Source organism: Oncorhynchus nerka, linkage group LG14 (genome assembly GCF_034236695.1).
Source record: "Oncorhynchus nerka isolate Pitt River linkage group LG14, Oner_Uvic_2.0, whole genome shotgun sequence".
Taxonomy (NCBI): Eukaryota; Metazoa; Chordata; class Actinopteri; order Salmoniformes; family Salmonidae; genus Oncorhynchus; species Oncorhynchus nerka.
The window spans coordinates 17,760,225-17,787,161 of NC_088409.1; the positions used below are offsets into that span (position 1 = coordinate 17,760,225).

General features: G+C 41.8%; 1 protein-coding gene across 1 annotated transcript in view; it reads left to right on the forward strand.

Moving 5' to 3' along the window:
• ulk4 (unc-51 like kinase 4) overlaps positions 1–25,766 on the forward strand; it is a 48,263-nt gene extending 22,497 nt beyond the window's left edge. The window contains exons 18-22 of the mRNA XM_065027172.1: positions 2,811–2,918; positions 4,839–4,922; positions 24,491–24,652; positions 25,006–25,194; positions 25,689–25,766. Of these exons, the coding sequence (XP_064883244.1) occupies positions 2,811–2,918; positions 4,839–4,922; positions 24,491–24,652; positions 25,006–25,194; positions 25,689–25,766 (621 nt within the window). The remainder of the gene's footprint in view (positions 1–2,810; positions 2,919–4,838; positions 4,923–24,490; positions 24,653–25,005; positions 25,195–25,688) is intronic.
• The last annotated feature ends 1,171 nt before the right edge of the window (positions 25,767–26,937 follow it).

The following is a 26,937-nucleotide window of genomic DNA, read 5'->3' on the forward strand; positions in this document are numbered from 1 at the left end:
AAGCTACTGCTTTGTTAGTTTAATCGTGAGAAATGTAGTATTTTCATGTCACTTTGGCCCATTGCCCTTGGTGTGATAATTTGTCTTCATGCCTGCTGAGATGTCTCCAGGAAGACTCCAGTCTCGTGTTGTTCTGAACCACAGCTGAGACGTGATGATAGTGATGATGAGTAACAAAACCTCGGTTGGTCTCTCTGTCTCTCCCTCCCCAAGCCTCGCAGGGATGCTTAATGTTGCATGGCCTTAAACTGTCTGTAGCCTCAGTAGTCTAAAGCTCTGCCTTATGGGTTGGGGGGATGGAGGAGGGGAGGAGGGGGTAGTAGCGGATTGTACAGGAGCGATAATGATGCGTTTGGAGGAAGTAGCCGTGTGTTGTGGCTCCAACTTAGCCTGTTTGTTTTCTTGAACAGTGAATCGTCAGTCAGTTGCAGGACATCTCTCCTGCCAAAGCTTCGTTTCTCTCTGGCATCAAACGTGAGCCAAACATCTGTTTCCTGCAAAGTCACCATTTCTGTTCTTTACCGGCCAGCGCCAGGCCGCCTCGCACTGAGTGTGCTGCCTATTTGCATAGCACCCTGCTGAGAGCGCTGCCGCAGTAAGTCCGTCACATCCTCCCCACTTCTAAAGAGGACGAGACTAGGAAAATGCTAATTCCACGAATTAGCCAGTTAGGGTGTGTGTTTGCTTATATGTGAATTTATGTGTGTGTGTGTGTGTGTGTGGTGGGGGGGGTGTATGTTTTAGGGAGGTGGTTATTATGTGGATCCTTCCAATAATTTGGGGCGGCAGGTAGCCTAGTGTTGGACTAGTAATCGGAAGGTTGCAAGATCGAATCCCCGAGCTGACAAGATAAAAATCTGTCGTTCTGCCCCTGAACAAGGCAGTTAACCCACTGTTCCTAGGCCGTCATTGAAAATAAGAATTTGTTCTTTACTGACTTGCCTAGTTAAATAAAGGTGAAGCTCTGTACCCTTTATAGTGTTATAATGTAGCTCTATACCCTTTATAGTGTTATAATGTAGCTCTATACCCTTTATAGTGTTATAATGTAGCTTTATACCCTTTATAGTGCTATAATGTAGCTCTATACCCTTTATAGTGTTATAATGTAGCTCTATACCCTTTATAGTGTTATAATGTAGCTCTGTACCCTTTATAGTGTTATAATGTAGCTCTGTACCCTTTATAGTGTTATAATGTAGCTATATACCCTTTATAGTGTTATAATGTAGCTTTATACCCTTTATAGTGCTATAATGTAGCTCTATACCCTTTATAGTGTTATAATGTAGCTCTATACCCTTTATAGTGTTATAATGTAGCTCTGTACCCTTTATAGTGTTATAATGTAGCTCTGTACCCTTTATAGTGTTATAATGTAGCTCTGTACTCTTTATAGTGTTATAATGTAGCTCTGTACCCTTTATAGTGTTATAATGTAGCTCTATACCCTTTATAGTGTTATAATGTAGCTCTATACCCTTTATAGTGTTATAATGTAGCTCTGTACCCTTTATAGTGTTATAATGTAGCTATATACCCTTTATAGTGTTATAATGTAGCTTTATACCCTTTATAGTGCTATAATGTAGCTCTATACCCTTTATAGTGTTATAATGTAGCTCTATACCCTTTATAGTGTTATAATGTAGCTCTGTACCCTTTATAGTGTTATAATGTAGCTCTGTACCCTTTATAGTGTTATAATGTAGCTATATACCCTTTATAGTGCTATAATGTAGCTATATACCCTTTATAGTGTTATAATGTATCTCTGTACCCTTTATAGTGTTATAATGTAGCTATATACCCTTTATAGTGTTATAATGTAGCTCTGTACCCTTTATAGTGTTATAATGTAGCTCTGTACACTTTATAGTGTTATAATGTAGCTCTGTACCCTTTATAGTGTTATAATGTAGCTCTGTATCCTTTATAGTGTTATAATGTAGCTCTGTATCCTTTATAGTGTTATAATGTAGCTCTGTATCCTTTATAGTGTTATAATGTAGCTCTATACCCTTTATAGTGTTATAATGTAGCTCTGTACCCTTTATAGTGTTATAATGTAGCTCTATACCCTTTATAGTGTTATAATGTAGCTCTATACCCTTTATAGTGTTATAATGTAGCTCTGTACCCTTTATAGTGTTATAATGTAGCTCTGTACCCTTTATAGTGTTATAATGTAGCTCTGTACCCTTTATAGTGTTATAATGTAGCTCTGTATCCTTTATAGTGTTATAATGTAGCTCTGTACCCTTTATAGTGTTATAATGTAGCTCTGTACCCTTTATAGTGTTATAATGTAGCTCTGTATCCTTTATAGTGTTATAATGTTGGCTTCGTTTTATTTACCTTAATGTAACTAGGCAAGTCAGTTAAGAACAAATTCTTATTTTCAATGACGGCCTAGGAACAGTGGGTTAACTGCCTGTTCAGGGGCAGAATGACAGATTTGTACCTTGTCAGCTCGGGGGTTTGAACTTGCAACCTTCCGGTTTCTAGTCCAACGCTCTAACCACTAGGCTACCCTGCTGACACATTCATGGAGTAATGAGCTTTAAATCTGTCATGTCTAAAGACCTCAGTTTTGACAATGTAGACCTTAGTGCTAAAGTAGAAGAATAACAGGATGGAATGGGGAAAACATCAGTTCTGGCATAGCACAGTATTCTACTCTGTCTGGACATGGTTGCGTATCCAGTGTTGGTAGGGTACATTATTCAATATAAAGCGTCGTGAAGGGCAGGAGTACTGTCACAACTGTGAGTGAGTGAGTGATGCTAGTGCATTCCCTGCGCCTCCAGGCTGTTGTCATGTTCACGGAGCTGATCAGAGAGAACTTCAGGAACAGCAAACTGAAGCAGTGCCTGCTGCCGCCACTGGGGGAGCTGCTCTACCTCATCGCCACACAGGTGACGATATACTCCAAAGCAGTGCCCTTTCAACCCTATGCCTTCTACTGTCTTAATGAAATTGCCATTACAATGAATTAGACATACTAACTTCTATTCAATCAATCAATCAAATGTATTTTATAAAGCCCTTTTTAAATGAGCAGTTGTCACAAAGTGCTTTACAGCTAATGACTTATATGTCTGTTGGCTTAGGCCTTTATGATGATATTCTGATACTGTTGATAATCTACCACAAAGATACCTGCTTAAATAACTACTGTATTTAAGCACTCAGTAATATCAGCACTTAAAGATGTTTGTCTGTCTGTATTTGGTTTTTGTGTTTGATGAATGCTCACTACAGTTTGTGCAAGGGTTTGAAAACACTAAATGACAAATCGCTCTAAAACACACAGTATTGCTTTTCATAGCTTTTCATAATGTCTTGCCACTAGTTTATTATTCCATTGAAAAGCTATGCAAAAAGCTGTTTAACTTTCACTCTGTTTTGACTGTAAGTTGTCTTGACTCCCGCTGCATCTGAAAGCCATGTAGACACACATGAAGGTTCCTGGTGGTGGGATAGTATCTTTATTTTCAGGGGGGTTCCTGTTCCTCTCTGAGCTCTCCAGTTTGTCAGGGTCACTCAGTGCAGCACACACACAATGGCCATTGACTTTATTAGCTCAATAACCAATAGAAGTAAAGGGTTTTAAAGTGCCATTTATTCTCTATTGGCTATTTTGTTTTTTCTCCACAAAAGTCTTTTACTGTATGGAAATGTGCTTTCAAGGCTGAATTCAGGTAGCGTTAGTTCTAGTTTAATAAAACTACCCGTGAAGAGTAATTTCATGTTATGGATCCACACCATATTGGTACACGCGACAATTCTCTTTCTCCTAATTTATGCTAACTGAGAATCTTAGGAATTTGTACACCGCCTCCACAGAATAATGGAGAAGCCTCTAAAGAATTTGGAGTATTCTGAGATTGGAGCAACATTTATAGGCCCTTTCATATTATTAATACTACATGGACAACATGGGGAAACAATATGTCTGAGGATTGATGTACTGTAGGTATACTGTATTACGTAACAAAATAATATTAATAATAATATAATAATAATATTTTTTAAAACACAGAAAAATGAATAGACGGCATAAAAGCAGAGCTTAGGTAAAAGCCATCCATGTGGTTAATGGGCTCTCTGAACACTGCAGATGTAGGATCTTAATTTGAGACCGTTACCTACAGCAGGAAAAGGATCCTGCAGCAGCAACAGTTCTGTAGGGGTTGATGCATTTTTCGTTAGGGCAAATCAAGTCTGAAATTTCAAAGTGGAAATGACAAACTTTTTGAAACTTTTTTAAAACTCAAATATACTACAAGTCTGCATTTCCTGCCGTGCAGGAAGGGATCAAATGAAGATGGTACATCTGCATGCAGCACAGTGTATGATCAAAGGCCTCATTAACACGGATGTAGTGATGACAAGGTGGGACAATGTGAGCAGCAGTGGAGATGACAGGAGGAGAATAGTGTAAATGCAAGCTAACTCAAAACAACTTCACATGTAGTGTAATAGGTGCATGAAGATGATTCTGTGTGTAAACAGTGTTTCCATATGCTTTTGGTTCACTACATCACTCCTCATTATTTACTGTCAATATGTTTTGGAGCCAATTAATTCACATATCCCCAGTTTACTACATAATAACACACATTCCCTCACCGTTACCAAAGGCATTTCCAAGTTCCAAATTTGGTAGCTAGCTAGATCATTTGCTGGGGCTTATTTATTTAGCCTAATTACGCTAGCTGCTGCTGCTTTGTTTTGCCCTAATTATTCCCCCAACGAGCCGCTACAGAGGTCTTCTCTGTCTCCACTCACAGCCCCTCCCCTTTTCTTACCTTCCCTTCCCTCTCTCCCCGCAGGAGGAGAAGAAAGAGAACCCAGGAGAGCTGTGGGTTGTTCCTGCTGCCGCCTACACGGTGTTAATGAGGTGCCTTCGGGAAGGGGTAAGACTGCTGCACCTGCCTCAGCAGGAGGGAGGGAGGGAGGGGGGTGGGGGAGTTCCGCGGTAATGATCCTCCTGCAAGGCCCTACAGGCATTGTTTGCCAACTGCAAGTCAAGGGCATGCAGCAGACCCAGTCGTCAGCCCCTGTCATGTACCTGCATCAAAACAACCCCCGGATGGATGGGTCCTTGTCATGACCTCGCCGGCAATTAACGACCGGTGGATACACACTCTGTATGTAGGCTGTGTGTAGTGCAGTAGTGTGTCAGTCAGCCAGATAGTCAGTCTGGCCAGAGGACCGTTGTTCCTCAGCTGGTGCATCTGTTCTTCTTAATTACAAAACTGAGTTTGTTTCAAAAGACGATGTCTCTTCTCCCAGAAGGGAGAGTTGATATTACGTGTTCATTATAAACTAATTAGCAAAAGTTTTAGGCTGGCCAGCGTATATACCAATATGGAGCAAGATTATTCAAAAGATTTGTGAGTTGGGTGGGGTGGGGGGGAATATAATTTAGTTGTACCTAATGTACTTCAGAAACTTTATTTGTACGTAGGTCAATTTAAGTCTGATGCCATCTACTGTCATTTCATTGAAAGGATTTGCCTAAAAAGAGGTTTTGTCCAGACAGTTTACACCAAATTTGTGAATTCTGATCCATAATCTCCAGTCTTCTATTTAAAATATATTAATAATAATGGTGTAATGGATCCTGTCCATCTTTTCTGTTGTTAGCATATTTCCTAGAAATGATGTCAGATGTTTTTATATACCTCTAGAATGTTATATCTGTTGAGTTGTTGGGTCAGTAGTTTTGAGGACTGTTTCACATCAAGGGACCTCACAGCATCAGAGGGAAAGTTAATGTACATGCTTCTTACAATGTTGACAACGTTGACTGTCTGGGATAGTTCTGGAGAGTTCTGCCTGAGTGACTGTGGGATAGTTCTGGAGAGAGTTCTGTCTGAGTGACTGTGTGGGATAGTTCTGTCTGAGTGACTGTGGGATAGTTCTGGAGAGAGTTCTGTCTGAGTGACTGTGGGATAGTTCTGGAGAGAGTTCTGTCTGAGTGACTGTGGGATAGTTCTGGAGAGAGTTCTGTCTGAGTGACTGTCTGGGATAGTTCTGGAGAGAGTTCTGTCTGAGTGACTGTCTGGGATAGTTTTTGGAGAGAGATCTGTCTGTATGGGATTGTTCTGGAGAGAGTTCTGTATGAGTGTCTGTACGGGATAGTTCTAGAGAGAGGTCTGTATGGGATAGTTCTAGAGAGAGGTCTGTATGGGATAGTTCTGGAGAGAGTTCTGTATGAGTGACTGTCTGGGATAGTTCTAGAGAGAGGTCTGTATGAGTCCTGTAGGAACTGCAGGCACAGGGGACTTTTGTTGATTAATTAAAGGATTTGTTCAATACAGACTCTGAGCTGTAATGAGAATAATACTATCAGGAAAGTTAAGTGGTGTTGAGAGTCAGTCAGTCAGTCAGTCAGTCAGTCAGTCTGTCTCTCTCCACCAGCCACCTTGACTAATAATAACTCTGGGTGCTCTTCTCTGAGGGCCGGGAGGGGGATATGACTGAGGAAGGGAAGCACACACACACTCACACCACGTCGGTCATTAAGACGCTGCCAACTGGGTGCTTTTCTTATTTCTTTCTATTGAGCGATGATGAGTGCTGACTGACACTTGCCTACTTCTCTAGGGAGAACCTCCCCAGCTAAACACAGATTGAAGTCAAACTTTCCGAGTAGGATGGGAATTCTAGCTAAGTTTTGATTGGATGGATCCTGGCTCTGTCAAGCATGCATGATTCAGCGGCTTCATGTCTTTGTAAACAAGAACATATGGCAATTAGACTAGATAGCATAGCCTATATACAGTCTATTAGACACACCACCCCATTCACCAAAATGGATCGCTCCTACAGACAGTGAGTCACGTGGCCGTGGCTTGCTATATAAAGCAGGCGGACAGGCATCAAGGCATTCAGTTACTGTTTGATTGAACATTAGAATGGGCAAAACGAGTGACCTAAGCGACTGAGTGTGGTATGATGGTCGGTGCCAGGCACGCCAGGTCTAGTATCTCAGAAACGGACTCCTGGGCTTTTCACGCATGACAGTGTCTAAGGTTTCCTCAGAATGGTGCGACAAACAAAAAACATCCAGTCAGCGGCTGTCCTGTGGGCGACAACAGTTTGTTGATGAGAGAGGTCGAATGAGAATGGCAAGAATCATGCAAGCTACAGTAACAGGCAGGCTACAAACAGACAAATAATGGCTCGGTATAACAGTGGTGTGCAGAACGGCATCTCGGAACACGCAACTCGTTGATTCTTGTCCCAGATGGGCTACTACGACCACACCAGTTCCCCTCCTATCAGCTAAAAACAACAAGAAACGGCTCCAGTGGGCAGGCACGCCATCACCAGCACTAGACAATTGTGGAGTGGAAAAACAATGCCTTGGCTGACAAATCCTGATTCCTGTTGCGTCATGCTGATGGCAGAGTCAGGGTTTATCGTAGGCAGCATGAGTCCATGGCCCCATCCTGCCTGGTGTCAACGGTACAGGCTGGTGGCGGTGGAAAACCGCTGTCCAATCTGCTGCAACTGCGTGATGACATCACGTCAGCATGGGCCAACATCCCTGTGGAATGTTTCCAACTTGTAGAATTCATGCCCCAAAGAATTCAGGCTCTTCTGGAGGCAAAGGGGGTCCGACCCAGTACATATGTTATTTATGCAGCATTTCCCTGCATGGTTAAAACATGGTTAAAACATTTCAAATTGAATTGATATGTGAAATGCTTACACCACTTTAAATGCACTTAACTGAAATTCTAGCTGTGTTTGCGTGTCAGATTTTCATGACCACAGCTGATTCTGAAAGCCCAAACAAACTGTGAGAATGAGATGTCAAGAAGAGAGTTGCTTGTTCTCTTGTTAAGGGCAGCAACCCACATACCGTAACATTGCAGCGAGTGTAGCAGCATCAGCAAATTTCAGGAGGGAGAGGAAGATGGAGGGAAAGTCTGGGCGTGAGAGAGAGGGGAGCCTGAATGCCAGAGAAGGAAAGGGAGAAGGTGACTGGGAAGAGAGGGCAAGGCAGAGAGAGATAGGGGACTGGGAGGAGAAGGCGAGAGAGAGAGAGACTGGGCAGGTGAATCAAGTGAGAGAGGACGGAGAGAGAGAGAGACGGGCAGGATAAATGACTGAGGACAGAGAGAGAGAGAGAGAGAGAGACGGGCAGGAGAAGCGACTGAGAACAGAGAGAGAGAGAGAGGCGGGCAGGAGAAACGACAGAGAGAGAGAGAGACGGGCAGGAGAAGCGACAGAGAGAGAGAGACGGCAGGAGAAGCGACAGAGAGAGAGAGAGAGAGAGACGGGCAGGAGAAGCGACTGAGAGAGAGAGAGGAGAAGACTGGGACAGAGAGAGGAGAAGCGACTGAGAGAGAGAGAGACGGGCAGGAGAGACTGAGGACAGAGAGAGAGAGAGAGGGCAGGAGAAGCGACAGAGAGAGAGAGAGAGACGGGCAGGAGAAGCGACTGAGGACAGAGAGAGAGAGAGAGAGGTGGGCAGGAGAAACGACAGAGAGAGAGAAAGAGACGGGCAGGAGAAGCGACAGAGAGAGAGAGAGACGGGCAGGAGAAGCGACAGAGAGAGAGAGAGAGAGAGAGAGCGGGCAGGAGACTGAGAGAGAGAGAGACAGAGAGGACAGAGAGAGAGACGGGCAGGAGAAGCGACTGAGAAGAGAGAGAGAGAGAGGCGGGCAGGAGAAATGGGCGACTGAGAGAGACAGGCAGGAGAGCGACTGAGAGAGAGAGAGACGGGCAGGAGAAGCGACTGAGAGAGAGAGAGAGGGCAGGAGGAGAAGCGACTGAGAGAGAGACGGGCAGGAGAGCGACTGAGAGAGAGAGACGGGCAGGAGAAGCGACTGAGAGAGAGAGAGAGACGGGCAGGAGAAGCGACTGAGAGGAGAGAGAGAGACGGGCAGGAGAAGCGACTGAGAGAGGACGGGCAGGAGAAGCGAGAGAGAGAGACGGGCAGGAGAAGCGACTGAGAGAGGAGAGAGAGAGAGAGAGCGAGAGAGAGACGGGCAGGAGAAGCGACTGAGAGTTAGAGAGACGGGCAGGAGAAGCGACTGAGAGAGAGAGAGAGACGGGCAGGAGAAGCGACTGAGAGAGAGAGAGAGACGGGCAGGAGAAGCGACTGAGAGAGAGAGAGAGACGGGCAGGAGAAGCGACTGAGGACAGAGAGAGAGAGAGGCGGGCAGGAGAAGCGACTGAGAGAGAGAGACGGGCAGGAGAAGCGACTGAGAGAGAGGACAGAGAGGAGAAGCGACAGAGAGAGAGAGAGAGACGGGCAGGAGAAGCGACTGAGAGGACAGAGAGAGAGGCGGGCAGGAGAAGCGACTGAGAGAGAGAGAGAGAGGAGGCAGGAGAAGCGACTGAGAGAGAGAGAGAGAGACGGGCAGGAGAAGCGACTGAGAGAGAGAGAGAGAGAGAGGCGGGCAGGAGAAGCGACTGAGAGAGGACAGAGAGAGAGAGAGAGACGGGCAGGAGAAGCGACTGAGAGAGAGAGAGAGACGGGCAGGAGAAGCGACTGAGAGAGAGAGAGAGACGGGCAGGAGAAGCGACTGAGAGAGGACAGAGAGAGAGAGAGAGATGGGCAGGAGAAGCGACAGAGAGAGAGAGAAGACGGGCAGGAGTAGCGACTGAGAGAGGACAGAGAGAGAGAGAGAGACGGGCAGGAGAAGCGACTGAGAGAGGACAGAGAGAGAGAGAGACGGGCAGGAGAAGCGACTGAGAGAGGACAGAGAGAGAGAGTGAGAGAGAGAGACGGGCAGGAGAAGCGACAGAGAGAGAGAGAGAGAGAGACGGGCAGGAGAAGCGACTGAGAAGAGAGACAGAGAGAGAGAGAGGCGGGCAGGAGAAACGACTGAGAGAGGACAGAGAGAGAGAGAGAGAGAGAGAGACGGGCAGGAGAAACGACTGAGAACAGAGAGAGAGAGAGATGGGCAGGAGAAGCGACTGAGAGAGAGAGAGAGACGGGCAGGAGAAGCGACAGAGAGAGAGAGAGAGAGAGAGGATAGGAGAAGCGACTGAGAGAGGACAGAGAGAGAGAGAGAGACGGGCAGGAGAAGCGACTGAGAAGAGAGACAGAGAGAGAGAGGCGGGCAGGAGAAACGACTGAGAGAGGACAGAGAGAGAGAGAGACGGGCAGGAGAAACGACTGAGAGAGAGAGAGAGACGGGCAGGAGAAACGACTGAGAACAGAGAGAGAGAGACGGGCAGGAGAAGCGACTGAGAGAGAGAGAGACGGGCAGGAGAAGCGACTGAGAGAGGACAGAGAGAGAGAGAGAGACGGGCAGGAGAAGCGACTGAGAGAGGACAGAGAGAGAGAGAGAGAGAGAGAGAGGGCAGGAGAAGCGACTGAGAGAGAGCGAGAGACGGGCAGGAGAAGCGACTGAGAGAGAGAGAGACGGGCAGGAAAACGACTGAGAGAGAGAGAGACGGGCAGGAGAAACGACTGAGAGAGAGAGAGACGAGCAGGAGAAGCGACTGAGAGAGAGAGAGACGGGCAGGAGAAACGACTGAGAGAGAGAGAGACGGGCAGGAGAAGCGACTGAGAGAGAGAGAGACTGGCAGGAGAAACGACTGAGAGAGAGAGAGACGGGCAGGAGAAGCGACTGAGAGAGAGAGAGACGGGCAGGAGAAGCGACTGAGAGAGAGAGAGACGGGCAGGAGAAACGACAGAGAGAGAGGGGAGACGGGGCAGGTGAATCAAGTGAGAGAGAGAGAGAGACGGGCCAGACTTGAGCTGCCTGCAGGAAATATTTATGAGCGTGAAGAAGATGTACCCATTGCCAATGATGAAAGGTGTGTTTGGGAACAGAGGCTGTGGCGGTGGTGTATCTGTACCAGGGAGAGGGAGCCAGGGGCTTCAACCCTCCTCCTCTATCTCCTAGTCCTGGCCACCGCACCGCTCCACTCCACACAGCTCTCCACTCACATTAAACATGTATCAGTCCAACACAGGAGCTACTGTAATGCTCTGCTCCTAATCAGCTGCAGCCTAATCTCTCTCTGAAGCATAGCCCAATTCCCTATATAGTGCACTACTTTTGGATCCGGTTAAAAGTAGTGCACTATATAGGGAGTAGGATGCCATTTGGGACGAATCACCTCTGGATGACTCGTAATAATAACCAGCTACATCACACACTGCTACATTTCTACATATGGATTTCTGACATGCAATTCAATGTCCTGCAATAATCATGACAGATACTCTCTGTTTGTGTGGAAGGACATTTAATGCTGCTTAACAAAAACAAATGAATACATGTTTTGCTCCAGAAGGAAGCATCAATCTTTAGGGTGTTGACCTGGTCCATATTGCAAAGATCAATAATATGTTCATTTTTTGTGAGCTAGAGAACCCACTGTGCACAGACGTCAATTCAACGTTTATTCCACGTTGTTTCAACGTAATTGAATTGAAACGACGTGGAAACAACATTGATTCAGCCAGTGTGTGCCGAGTGGGAAGTGTCTCTTTTAAAAGAACGTAGACATTCTTCAAGGGAGATTGTATCTTAAAGTATTGTAGTACTCAATGGTAATCATTTCAGAGATCCTTTCCACACTGTCTTGTAGGTGTTTTGCTGTCTGACGTACTACATGCCAGCTCCATCTTTGCATTCTTCTGTAATCTTCTAAATACACATTTCACAAAGTTAAAACCCGTTTTGATATTTTTTGGTTTTAATATCACTCTTATTCATTAAACATGCCATTTAAACGGAGAGGATAGAGTTCTAAGCAGAGAGATGAAAACAAGCCGGATAATGAAAGGCTTAGCTGGCGGTCCTGAATTTACATAGAGCGTTCTTCTGGTCCAGGTGCTGCGCTGCTGCTTCAAAAGGGACATAATTACACACAGGCACTTGTTGCAGGCTGGGGAAACCACAAGAGAGACTGCAGGGCTCCTCTCAGTCTGACACGGCTAACACTCTGGGAGAACATACAGCACAGGCTCAAACTAGAGGAGACACAAAGGCTTATAAAGACTTATAGCTACCACTATGATAAGAGTCTTCTTCTCATATAGAATTGTTTACTGGGGCTTTTTCGATCCTCGTGTAGTGGAGATACTAAGCTTAGTAAAGAGCTGCATTGAACTCTGTTTTGTCCTCATAGTTTTGTGTTCAATCCCCATGTCAGCCCTACAGTATTATGGTTTATGGTTCTTAAGGTTATGGTTTTAGGCCCTACAGTATTAGCCCTAGGTTATGGTTTTAGGCCCTACATTATTAGCCCTAGGTTATGGTTTTAGGCCCTACAGTATTAGCCCTGGGTTATGGTTTTAGGCCCTACAGTATTAGCCCTAGGTTATGATTTTAGGCCCTACAGTATTAGCCCTGGGTTATGGTTTTAAGCCCACAGTATTAGCCCTAGGTTATGGTTTTAGGCCCTACAGTATTAGCCCTAGGTTATGGTTTTAGGCCTACAGTATTAGCCCTAGGTTATGGTTTTAGGCCTACAGTATTAGCCCTAGGTTATGGTTTTAGGCCCTACAGTATTAGCCCTAGGTTATGGTTTTAGGCCCTACAGTATTAGCTCTAGGTTATGGTTTTAGGCCCTACAGTATTAGCCCTAGGTTATGGTTTTAGGCCCTACAGTATTAGCCCTAGATTCTGGTTTTAGGCCCTACAGTATTAGCCATAGATTCTGGTTTTAGGCCCTACAGTATTAGCCCTAGATTCTGGTTTTAGGCCCTACAGTATTAGCCCTAGGTTATGGTTTTAGGCCCTACAGTATTAGCCCTGGGTTATGGTTTTAGGCCCTACAGTATTAGCCCTAGGTTATGATTTTAGGCCCTACAGTATTAGCCCTAGATTATGGTTTTAGGCCCTACAGTATTAGCCCTGGGTTATGGTTTTAGGCCCTACAGTATTAGCCCTAGATTATGGTTTTAGGCCCTACAGTATTAGCCCTAGGTTATGGTTTTAGGCCCTACAGTATTAGCCCTGGGTTATGGTTTTAGGCCCTACAGTATTAGCCCTAGGTTATGATTTTAGGCCCTACAGTATTAGCCCTGGGTTATGGTTTTAGGCCCTACAGTATTAGCCCTAGGTTATGCTTTTAGGCCCTACACTATTAGTCCTAGGTTATGGTTTTAGGCCCTACAGTATTAGCCCTGGGTTATGGTTTTAGACCCTACAGTATTAGTCCTAGGTTATGGTTTTTGGCCCTACAGTATTAGTCCTAGGTTATGGTTTTAGGCCCTACAGTATTAGCCCTGGGTTATGGTTTTAGGCCCTACAGTATTAGCCCTAGGTTATGATTTTAGGCCCTACAGTATTAGCCCTGGGTTATGGTTTTAAGCCCACAGTATTAGCCCTAGGTTATGGTTTTAGGCCCTACAGTATTAGCCCTAGGTTATGGTTTTAGGCCTACAGTATTAGCCCTAGGTTATGGTTTTAGGCCTACAGTATTAGCCCTAGGTTATGGTTTTAGGCCCTACAGTATTAGCCCTAGGTTATGGTTTTAGGCCCTACAGTATTATCTCTAGGTTATGGTTTTAGGCCCTACAGTATTAGCCCTAGGTTATGGTTTTAGGCCCTACAGTATTAGCCCTAGATTCTGGTTTTAGGCCCTACAGTATTAGCCATAGATTCTGGTTTTAGGCCCTACAGTATTAGCCCTAGATTATGGTTTTAGGCCCTACAGTATTAGCCCTAGGTTATGGTTTTAGGCCCTACAGTATTAGCCCTGGGTTATGGTTTTAGGCCCTATGGTTTTTAGGCCCTACAGTATTAGCCCTAGGTTATGATTTTAGGCCCTACAGTATTAGCCCTAGATTATGGTTTTAGGCCCTACAGTATTAGCCCTGGGTTATGGTTTTAGGCCCTACAGTATTAGCCCTAGATTATGGTTTTAGGCCCTACAGTATTAGCCCTAGGTTATGGTTTTAGGCCCTACAGTATTAGCCCTGGGTTATGGTTTTAGGCCCTACAGTATTAGCCCTAGATTATGGTTTTAGGCCCTACAGTATTAGCCCTAGGTTATGGTTTTAGGCCCTACAGTATTAGCCCTGGGTTATGGTTTTAGGCCCTACAGTATTAGCCCTAGGTTATGATTTTAGGCCCTACAGTATTAGCCCTGGGTTATGGTTTTAGGCCCTATAGTATTAGCCCTAGGTTATGCTTTTAGGCCCTACACTATTAGTCCTAGGTTATGGTTTTAGGCCCTACAGTATTAGCCCTGGGTTATGGTTTTAGGCCCTACAGTATTAGTCCTAGGTTATGGTTTTTGGCCCTACAGTATTAGTCCTAGGTTATGGTTTTAGGCCCTACAGTATTAGCCCTGGGTTATGGTTTTAGGCCCTACAGTATTAGCCCTAGGTTATGATTTTAGGCCCTACAGTCTAGACATTAGTTAAAGGCTTTCATCCCGTTTCATGTTGAATTAGACTCCTGTTTAGAATGAATTTCCAGTTAGTCCAGGGTAATCTACAGCATATCTGCAAAACAAATTTAAGGAATTTAAATGTTTCTTGTAGAACAGTTAAACAAGGAAATAAAATAGTGTTTAAAATAGCTCTCATGCCCACGCATTTTGAGAACTTCTTGGATGAGAAACTTTTTGTTGTCGTTGCATCCTATGTACATTTTTTCCCAGTGTGTTACATTTACATTTACATTTAAGTCATTTAGCAGACGCTCTTATCCTAGTATTAATACAGTAGCAGTGTTTTAATGAGAAACATAGAGAATTAGCCGCACTCCACTCCACAGGTGTGCCCAATGTCCTGTTTAATGGCTGTTTTCCAAATGGCACCCTATTTTCTATTTAGTCCACTACATTTGTACCAGGGACCAATTCCCTTCGTTCATTGAGTTAGATCAGGGTTCTCCAACCTTTTCTCTCAAAAGAAATCCTGAGCCACTCGTATACAAGCAGCATATTTTGCTATTGGTAGGCCCAATAGCAATAGCTATTTAGATCATTTGATGTTCTTTACAATATATTTTCCATGCCCCTCCCTGCCTCTGTTCATAACATTATATTTTCAATGCACCTCCCTGCCTCTGTTCATAACATTATATTTTCCATGCCCCTCCCTGCCTCTGTTCATAACATTATATTTTTCATGCCCCTCCCTGCCTCTGTTCATAACATTAGATTTTCAATGCCCCTCCCTGCCTCTGTTCATAACATTAGATTTTCAACCTTTTCCTCAAAAGAAATCTCCACTGTATACAAGCAGCATATTTTGCTATTGTAGGCCAATATGCCCCTCCCTGCCTCTGTTCATAACATTAGATTTTCAATGCCCCTCCCTGCCTCTGTTCATAACATTAGATTTTCAATGCCCCTCCCTGCCTCTGTTCATAACATTAGATTTTCAATGCCCCTCCCTGCCTCTGTTCATAACATTAGATTTTCAATGCCCCTCCCTGCCTCTGTTCATAACATTAGATTTTCAATGCCCCTCCCTGCCTCTGTTCATATTATATTTTCAATGCCCCTCCCTGCCTCTGTTCATAACATTATATTTTCAATGCCCCTCCATGCCTCTGTTCATAACATTAGATTTTCAATGCCCCTCCCTGCCTCTGTTCATAACATTAGATTTTCAATGCCCCTCCCTGCCTCTGTTCATATTATATTTTCAATGCCCCTCCCTGCCTCTGTTCATAACATTATATTTTCAATGCCCCTCCATGCCTCTGTTCATAACATTAGATTTTCAATGCCCCTCCATGCCTCTGTTCATAACATTATATTTTCAATGCCCCTCCCTGCCTCTATTCATAACATTAGATGTTCAATGCCCCTCCATGCCTCTGTTCATAACATTATATTTTCAATGCCCCTCCATGCCTCTGTTCATAACATTATATTTTCAATGCCCCTCCATGCCTCTGTTCATAACATTATATTTTCAATGCCCCTCCCTGCCTCTGTTCATAACATTAGATTTTCAATGCCATTTTCAGACTTCACTTTCTGAAAGGTTGGAATAAGTAGTGACGCATGGCATGACTCCAAGGTTTTCTCTGTGTGTGTTTTGTTTCTGCTGTTTTAGTCTAGTATAGTTGCCTTTGTAACATCAGGTTAAAACATGCTCTGAGTTACAGCACACCCTATACACAGTAGCCTCCAGCATGCCTTACCTTTGTGAAAAGAGTCTGTGTACAGTATGTCCACACCAGTATGAAACATAGTTAGTTGTACAAACGGGCGTGTTTAAAAAAACAGCCTCAGCTTTTCTTCACAGTGATTTTGTATGGTTGTTGTGTGGAGAGAGAAGAGAAACCTTGAGGCTGCTGTGCTGTGTAGAGTATCTTGACTTGAGGTTGTATTTGTTTCTGGTTGACTTGTTCTACTGACACAACAAGGCCTTTTTGACTGGAATGTTCCCCCTCACTATGTTCACTCTTTCGGGTCTGTCCCAAATGGCACCCTATTCCCTATATAGTGCACTACGTGGACTCTGGTCAAAAGTAGTGTACTATGTACAGAATAGGGTGCCATTTGGGACGTAGCTTCCTTAACTCCTCACTCGCCCTCTAGCAGCTTGTCAATCAGTGCAGGTGTCCTCCTACTCAGCACCTCAACTATATCAGAACCTAGAGCCCTCTTTCTCTCTCTCTCTCGCTGTCTGTCTTTCTCTTGCTGTCTCTCTCTCTCTCGCTGTCTATCTCGCTCTCTCGCTGTCTCTGTTTCTCTCGCTGTCTCTGTCTCTCTCGCTGTCTCTCTCTCTCGCTGTCTCTCTCTCTCTCTCGCTGTCTCTCTCGCTGTCCCTCTCAATTAAATTAAATTCAAAGGGCTTTATTGGCATGGGAAACAAGTGAAATAGATAATAAACAAAAGTGTAAACACTACACAAAAGTTTCAAAGGAATAGAGACATTTCAAATTTCATATTATGTCTATACATAGTGTTGTCACAATGTGCAAATAGTTAAACTACAAAAGAGAAAATAAATAAATAAACATAAATATGGGTTGCATTTACAGTGGTGTTTGTTCTTCACTGGTCACAAATCCTGCTGCTGTGATGGCACACTGTGGTATTATCAAAATTGGATTTGTTTTCAAATTCTTTGTGGATCTGTGTAATCTGAAGAAAATATGTGTCTCTAATATGGTCATACATTGGGCAGGAGGTTAGATAGTGCAGCTCAGTTTCCACCTCATTTTGTGGGCAGTGTGGACATAACCTGTCTTGTCTTGAGAGCCAGGTCTCATACGGCACTACTACTGTTGGCCAAGGCCTCTAGGGCTCTGCACAAAACGAGTAGGGAGGAGGGTGCTGTTTTGGACACAGTCCAGTCATGTGGTTGTTGTGGGTTACTGTGTGTGGCTGTAGTGTACAGTCGTGGCCAAAAGTTTTGAGAATGACATAGTCTGCTGCCTCACTTTGTATGGTGGCAATTTGCATATACTCCATAATGTTATGAAGAGTGATCTGATGAATTGCAATTAATTGCAAAGTCCCTCTTTGCCATGCAAATGAACTGAATGCCCCCAAAAAACATTTCCACTGCATTTCAGCCCTGCCACAAAAGGACCAGCTGACATCATGTCAGTGATTCTCTCGTTAGCACAGGTGTGAGTGTTGACGAGGACAAGGCTGGAGATCACTCACATTCTGATTGAGTTTGAATAACAGACTGGAAGCTTCAAAAGGAGGGTGGTGCTTGGAATCATTGTTCTTCCTCTGTCAACCATGGTTACCAGCAAACTAAACACGTGCCGTCATCATTGCTTTGCACAAAAAGGGCTTCACAGGCAAAGATATTGCTGTCAGTAAGATTGCACCTAAATCAACCATTTATCGGATCATCAAGAACTTCAAGGAGAGTGGTTCAATTGTTGTGAAGAAGGCTTCAGGGCGCCCAAGAAAGTCCAGCAAGCGCCCAGACCGTCTCCTTAAGTTGATTCAGCTGCGGGATCGGGGCACCACCAGTACAGAGCTTGCTCAGGAATGGTAGCAGGCAGGTGTGAGTGCATCTGCACGCACAGTGAGGCAAAGACTTTCAGAGGATGGCCTGGTGTCAAGAAGGGCAGCAAAGAAGCCACTTCTCTCCAGGAAAAACATCAGGGACAGACTGATATTCTGCAAAAGGTACAGGGATTGTTCCATCCAGGAACAGTTTGGTGACAAACAATGCCTTTTCCAGCATGATGGAGCACCTTGCCATAAGGCAAAAGTGATAACTAATTGGCTCTGGGAACAAAACATCAATATTTTGGGTCCATGGCCAGGAAACTCCCCAGACCTTAATCACATTGAGAACTTGTGGTCAATCCTCAAAGGCAGGTGGACAAACAAAAACCCACAAATTCTGACAAACTCAAAGCATTGATTATGCAATGGGCTGCCATCAGTCAGTTAATTGACAGCATGCCAGGGCGGATTGCAGAGGTCTTGAAAAAGAAGGGTTAACACTGCAAATATTGACTCTTTCCATCAACTTCATGTAATTGTCAATAAAAGCCTTTGGCACTTATGAAATGCTTGTAGTTCAGAAAGGTACTGTGGTAGAATACTGGTTTTAACTAGTGAACGCTATGTTCATTAGGTTGTTACTAGTGATCCTCATTTCCACGTTTTAATGGAGTAATACGCTTATGATGTAACCCAGTGGAACCAGGGTAACAAGGTGACTTAATGGATCTGTGGTATATAATGGATGTGTGGTATATAATGGATGTGTGGTATATAATGGAGGTGTGGTATATAATGGATATGTGGTATATAATGGATGTGTGGTATATAATGGATGTGTGGTATATAATGGATGTGTGGTATATAATGGAGGTGTGGTATATAATGGATGTGTGGTATATAATGGATGTGTGGTATATAATGGATGTGTGGTATATAATGGATGTGTGGTATATAATGGATGGATGTGTGGTATATAATGGATGTGTAATGGATGTGTATATAATGGATGTGGATGGTATATAATGGATGTGTGGTATATAATGGATGTGTGGTATATAATGGATATGTGGTATATAATGGATGCGTGGTATATAATGGATGTGTGGTATATAATGGATATAATGTGTATAATGGATGTATATAATGGATATGTGGTATATAATGGATGTGTGGTATATAATGGATGTGTTGTATATAATGGATGTGTGGTATATAATGGATGTGTGGTATATAATGGATATATAATGGATGTATATAATGGATGTGTGTATATAATGGATGTGTGGTATATAATGGATGTGTGGTATATAATGGATGTGTGGTATATAATGGATATGTGGTATATAATGGATGCGTGGTATATAATGGATGTGTTGTATATAATGGATGTGTGGTATATAATGGATGTGTGGTATATAATGGATGTGTGGTATATAATGGATGTGTGGTATATAATGGATGTGTGGTATATAATGGATGTGTGGTATATAATGGATGTGGTATATAATGGATGTGTGGTATATAATGGATAATGGATGTGTGGTATATAATGGATGTGTGGTATATAATGGATGTGTGGTATATAATGGATGTGTGGTATATAATGGATGTGTGGTATATAATGGATATGTGGTATATAATGGATGTGTGGTATATAATGGATGTGTGGTATATAATGGATGTGTGGTATATAATGGATGTGTATATGGATGGATATAATGTGGTATATAATGGATGTGGTATATAATGGATGTGTGGTATATAATGGATGTGTGGTATATAATGGATGTGGTATATAATGGATGTGTGTATATAATGGATATATATAATGGATGTGTGGTATATAATGGATGTGTGGTATATAATGGATATGTGGTATATAATGGATGTGTGGTATATAATGGATGTGTGGTATATAATGGATGTGTGGTATATAATGGATGTGTGGTATATAATGGATGTGTGGTATATAATGGATGTGTGGTATATAATGGATGTGTGGTATATAATGGATGTGTGGTATATAATGGATGGATATAATGGATGTGGTATATAATGGATGTGTGGTATATAATGGATGTGTGGTATATAATGGAATGGATATATAATGGATGTGTATATATAATGGATGTGTGGTATATAATGGATGTGTGGTATATAATGGATGTGTGGATATATAATGGATGATATAATGGATGTGTGGTATATAATGGATGTGTATATAATGGATGTGTGGTATATAATGGATGTGTGGTATATAATGGATGTGTGGTATATAATGGATATGTGGTATATAATGGATGTGTGGTATATAATGGATGTGTGGTATATAATGGATATGTGGTATATAATGGATGTGGATGGTATATAATGGATGTGTGGTATATAATGGATGTGTATATAATGGTATATAATGGATGTGTGGTATATAATGGATGTGGTATATAATGGATATAATGGATGTGTGGTATATAATGGATGTGTGGTATATAATGGATGTGTATATAATGGATATATAATGGATGTGTGGTATATAATGGATGTGTGGTATATAATGGATATAATGGATGGTATATAATGGATGTGTGGTATATAATGGATGTGTGGTATATAATGGATGTGGATGTGTATATAATGGATATGTATATAATGGTATATAATGGATGTGGTATATAATGGATATGTGGGATATATAATGGATGTGTGGTATATAATGGATGTGTGGTATATAATGGATGTGTGGTATATAATGGATGTGTGGTATATAATGGATGTGTATATAATGGTATATATAATGGATGTGTGGTATATAATGGATGTGTGGTATATAATGGATGTGTGGTATATAATGGATGTGTGGTATATAATGGATGTGTGGTATAATATATGGATAATGGATGGTATATAATGGATGGTATATAATGGATGGTATATAATGGATGTGTGGTATATAATGGATGTGGATGTATATAATGGATGTGATATAATGGATGTGGTATATAATGGATGTGTGTATATAATGGATGTGTATATAATGGATATATAATGGATGTGTGGTATATAATGGATGTGTATATAATGGATATATAATGGATGTGTGGTATATAATGGATGTGGATGGTATATATGTGTGGATGTGTGGTATATAATGGATGTGTATATAATGGTATATAATGGATGTGGATGGTATATAATGGATGTGTGGTATATAATGGATGTGTGGTATATAATGGATATGTGGTATATAATGGATGTGGATGGTATATAATGGATGTGTGGTATATAATGGATATAATGGATGTGGTATATAATGGATGTGTGGTATATAATGGATGTGTGGTATATAATGGATATAATGGATGTGTGTATATAATGGATGGTGGTATATAATGGATGTGTGGTATATAATGGATATGTGGTATATAATGGATGGATATAATGGATGTGTGGTATATAATGGATGTGTGGTATATAATGGATGTGTGGTATATAATGGATGTGTGGTATATAATGGATGTGTGGTATATAATGGATATAATGGATGTGGTATATAATGGATGTGTGGTATATATATGGATGTGTGGTATATAATGGATGTGTGGTATATAATGGATGTGTGGTATATAATGGATGTGTGGTATATAATGGATGTGGATGTGGTATATAATGGATGTGTGGTATATAATGGATGGATGTGTGGTATATAATGGATGTGTGGTATATAATGGATGTGTGGTATATAATGGATGTGTGGTATATAATGGATATCATGGATGTGGTATATAATGGATGTGTGGTATATAATGGATGTGGTATATAATGGATGTATATAATGGATATGTGGTATATAATGGATATGTGGTATATAATGGATGGATGTGGGTATATAATGGATGTGTGGTATATAATGGATGTGGATGTGTGGTATATAATGGATGTGTGGTATATAATGGATATAATGGATGGTATATAATGGATGTGTGGTATATAATGGATATGTGGTATATAATGGATATGTGGTATATAATGGATGTGTGGTATATAATGGATGTGTGGTATATAATGGATGTGTGGTATATAATGGATGGATATATAATGGATGTGGTATATAATGGATGTGTATATAATGGTATATAATGGATGTGTGGTATATAATGGATGTGGTATATAATGGATGTATATAATGGATAATGGATATGGTATATAATGGATGTGTGGTATATAATGGATGTGTGGTATATAATGGATGTGTGGTATATAATGGATGTGTGGTATATAATGGATGTGTGGGTATATAATGGATGGATGTGTGGTATATAATGGTATATAATGGATGTGTGGTATATAATGGATATGTGGTATATAATGGATGTGTGATATATAATGGATGTGTGGTATATAATGGATGTGTGGTATATAATGGATGTGTGGTATATAATGGATGTGTGGTATATAATGGATGTGTGGTATATAATGGATGTGTGGTATATAATGGATGTGTGGTATATAATGGATGTGTGGTATATAATGGATGTGTGGTATATAATGGATGTGTGGTATATAATGGATGTGTGGTATATAATGGATGTGTGGTATATAATGGATGTGTGTGTGTGGTATATAATGGTATATAATGGATGTGTGGTATATAATGGATGTGTGGTATATAATGGATGTGGATGTGGTATATAATGGATGTGTGGTATATAATGGATGTGGTATATAATGGATGTGTGGTATATAATGGATATATAATGGATATGTGGTATATAATGGATGTGTGGTATATAATGGATGTGTGGTATATAATGGATGTGTGGTATATAAGGTATATAATGGATGTGTGGTATATAATGGATGTGTGGTATATAATGGATGTGTGGTATATAATGGATGTGTGGTATATAATGGATATGTGGTATATAATGGATGTGTGGTATATAATGGATGTGTGGTATATAATGGATGTGTGGTATATCATGGATGTGTGGTATATAATGGATGTGTGGTATATAATGGATATAATGATATAATGGATATGGATATAATGGATGTGTGGTATATAATGGATGTGTGGTATATAATGGATGTGTGGTATATAATGGATGTGTGGTATATAATGGATGTGTGGTATATAATGGATGTGTGGTATATAATGGATCTGTGGTATATAATGGATGTGTGGTATATAATGGATGTGTATATAATGGATGTGTATATAATGGTATATAATGGATGTGTGGTATATAATGGATGTGTGGTATATAATGGATATGGATGGTATATAATGGATATGTGGTATATAAATGGATGTGTGGTATATAATGGATATATAATGTGTGTGGTATATAATGGATATGTGGTATATAATGGATGTGTGGTATATAATGGATGTGTGGTATATAATGGATGTGTGGTATATAATGGATGTGTGGTATATAATGGATGTGTGGTATATAATGGATGTGTGGTATATAAGGTATATAATGGATATGTGGTATATAATGGATGTGTGGTATATAATGGATATGTGGTATATAATGGATGTGTGGTATATAATGGATGTGGTATATAATGGTATATAATGGATGTGTGGTATATAATGGATGTGTGGTATATAATGGATGGATATAATGGATGTGGTATATAATGGATGTGTGGTATATAATGGATATATATAATGGATATGTGGTATATAATGGATGTGGATGGTATATAATGGATGTGTGGTATATAATGGATGTGTGGTATATAATGGATGTGTGGTATATAATGGATGTGTGGTATATAATGGATGTGTGGTATATAATGGATGTGTGGTATATAAGGTATATAATGGATATGTGGTATATAATGGATGTGTGGTATATAATGGATGTGTGGTATATAATGGATGTGTGGTATATCATGGATGTGTGGTATATCATGGATGTGTGGTATATCATGGATGTGTGGTATATCAATGGATGTGTGGTATATAATGGATGTGTGGTATATAATGGATGTGTGGTATATAATGGATGTGTGGTATATAATGGATCTGTGGTATATAATGGATGTGTGGTATATAATGGATGTGTGGTATATAATGGATGTGTGGTATATAATGGATGTGTGGTATATAATGGATCTGTGGTATATAATGGATGTGTGGTATATAATGGATGTGTGGTATATAATGGATCTGTGGTATATAATGGATGTGTGGTATATAATGGATCTGTGGTATATAATGGATGTGTGGTATATAATGGATATGTGGTATATAATGGATGTGTGGTATATAATGGATATGTGGTATATAATGGATGCGTGGTATATAATGGATGCGTGGTGGGTAATGAACCACTTCACATTTTAGCCATTGTAAGGATTTGTGTAAATCAAATTGTTAATCGCCAATTGTTTTGTTTTGCTTTTCTTTGAGGTGTGACCTTCAGGTTCTTGTAGGATTCAGGATTGTGTTTTATTTAGCCTAGCTAACCTATCTTGGGCATTCCATTGTATTGTACTGTGTGTGTGTGTGTGTGTGGTTCATCCGTGTGTGTATGTCCGTCCGCGTGTGTATGTCCGTCCGCGTGTGTGTCTGTATGTGTGTCTTTAGGAGGAGCTGGTTGTGAACCACATGGTGTGTAAGATGGTGGAGAACGTGTGTACCCCGGTGTCTCACTACGCCCAGGGCTTCATCACCGGGGAGATAGGCCCCATGCTCTGGTACCTGTTCACACACTCCAGTGTCGACTCACTACGCGTCAGCGCCATCTCAGTAAGTACAAACACAATACACTAACCAGGGAAACCTGAACTCACTCATTCACTACAATATTTCACTTTCATTTGTGATTGAAGTAGAGATACTGTGTGTACTGATGAAATACCGCTGGATGGATTACGTCCATGTATATAACCTGCATTGGGACTAATATCTTGATACCAGACCTAGGTTCCTATTTAAACTGTTTCTTGATTTGAGTTTGTCTGACACAAAGAAACCAATGCAATAGTCCCAAATGTACAAACCCTGCCTATCCGGCACTTCAGCCACTTTTAGAAGCCAGATGTGTTTGAAAGTGAACTTGATGATGACTGAGGCCTTCCTGTGTTATTAACTTCATACAGGCCCTGTGCAGAATCACCCGCCTCTCAGCCAGTGCCTTCCACAGTGTGATTGACAAGGTGGGGCTGCCAGCCATCTTAGCCAGCCTGGTGTCGGGGATCAGCCGTGTCCAGCAGCACATACTCACCATGTTCTCTGCCATGCTGGCGTCAGGGGCCCACGCCCAGCTACACAGACTAGTCCAGGAGCGGGTATGTAGGATACTGTAGTGTAACACCTTGTTAAACACCAACAGTCCTAAATGCTACTCTATTCCCTACATGACTCCCGAGTGGCGCAGTGGTCTAAGGCACTGCATCTCAGTGCTAGACGCGTCATTACAGACCCTGGTTCGAATCCAACTGTATCACAACCGGCCGTGATTGTCACATAGGATGGTGCACAATTGGCCCAGCGTCGTCCTGGTTTGGCCGGTGTAGGCCGTCATTGTAAATAAGAGTTTGTTCTTAACTGACTTGTCTAGATGAATAAAGGTTAAAAATAAAATAAAATAGTGCACTACTTTTGACGCTATGGGACCTGGGCAAAGGTAGTGCACTATAGGGAATAGGGTGCCATTTGGGACGCTGGAAATGAAAGCACAACTATAGCCCCTCCTTCATTCAACTGTCACTGTGAGGCTAAGAGTGTGGCCCGTGCCATAGCTGTATGGGATTGGTGTTGTCTCTGTGTGGACGTGTTTCAGCCCTGTGCCATCTTCTTCAGCAGTAAACATCTCATCTGGCCCGGCACCGCCGCCCTCTCCCTAACCTCTGACAGATAATTGTCCATTATCGGCTTGTGCTGCTAGTTACAGCCAACACAGGAGATGAATCCCATCTCCTCTCCTCTTCTTCTCCTCTCTCCTCTCCATCTCCCTCTATCTTTAATCCTCTGGCCCAGTTAGGGTTAGTTGTAAGTATGAACAAATAATGGAATATAAATCTCTCCCAACGGAACACATGCAGCCAAAGCCAGATAAGATGCAGATAAGAAAGAGAAAGATTTGTCTGCATGTGATGTCTAGTCTGTCTCAGGGCCTCACCAACTGGGATGGGAGAGAATCATTTTCTTCAAAGAGAGGAGTTCTCTTATTTCCTGAGGTTGACTTGACTCCCAGTCACTGAGACTTGAACAAACATGCCTTATTCCTACTGATGATTATCTTTAAATATTCATCTTGCTTTCAGGATTCTCCACTAAGAGGGGCAGTACTGTTTCGTAATAGCAGCAGGATTGTTAATGCACAAACAAGGCCCTCCCTCCCTGTAAAGTTCCTATAGACACAAATGAGCCGGTGAAAGTGATTTAAGAAGGTACTGTACATCGCTGCCTTCAAGGTTCTGTGAGATTACCATTGGTCATTTAGTTTGACCTGAATTCATCTACATGTCCATTTCCAATGTAACTTGGGAAAACAAGTCTTTGAGTGCATACAACTTACTGCGTCACCTTTGCACCAATTATAAAATGCTATACATTTTCCTCATTAATTCCCTTGACAATTAGAAGTCCGGAAAGCCTTGTTTATTCATGCATTGTCTTTGCATAAATGTTTTATTTCAATGAATCTCTAAGCAACTCCACTAATTGGGGAAGGAGCTGCAACAATCTTCTAGTGCAGCTTGGAATACTGTTGATGTAATTACAGTTTATGCAGCAGGGTAGACCAGAGGCTTTTGAAATGAATGAACTCAACTGCTCACACACAACAACAGCCAGTATTTAATCACAGTATTTAGGAGTGTTCATGTCTGTCTTACTTCTGCTGTCCTTTTCCATTTTCCTCCTGATTGGGAAAGTCAATCAATTCTGACTAATTTGCTGCCCAGTAAATAGCGTTGAGCCAATTAGTCCCATTAACCTATGGTTTCATGATAAGTGTATTGTTTTGGAGAGGCTGTCGTTTCCACCCTCCCAGCACCTTCCAGACAGTGTAAGTGATAACACCTGTA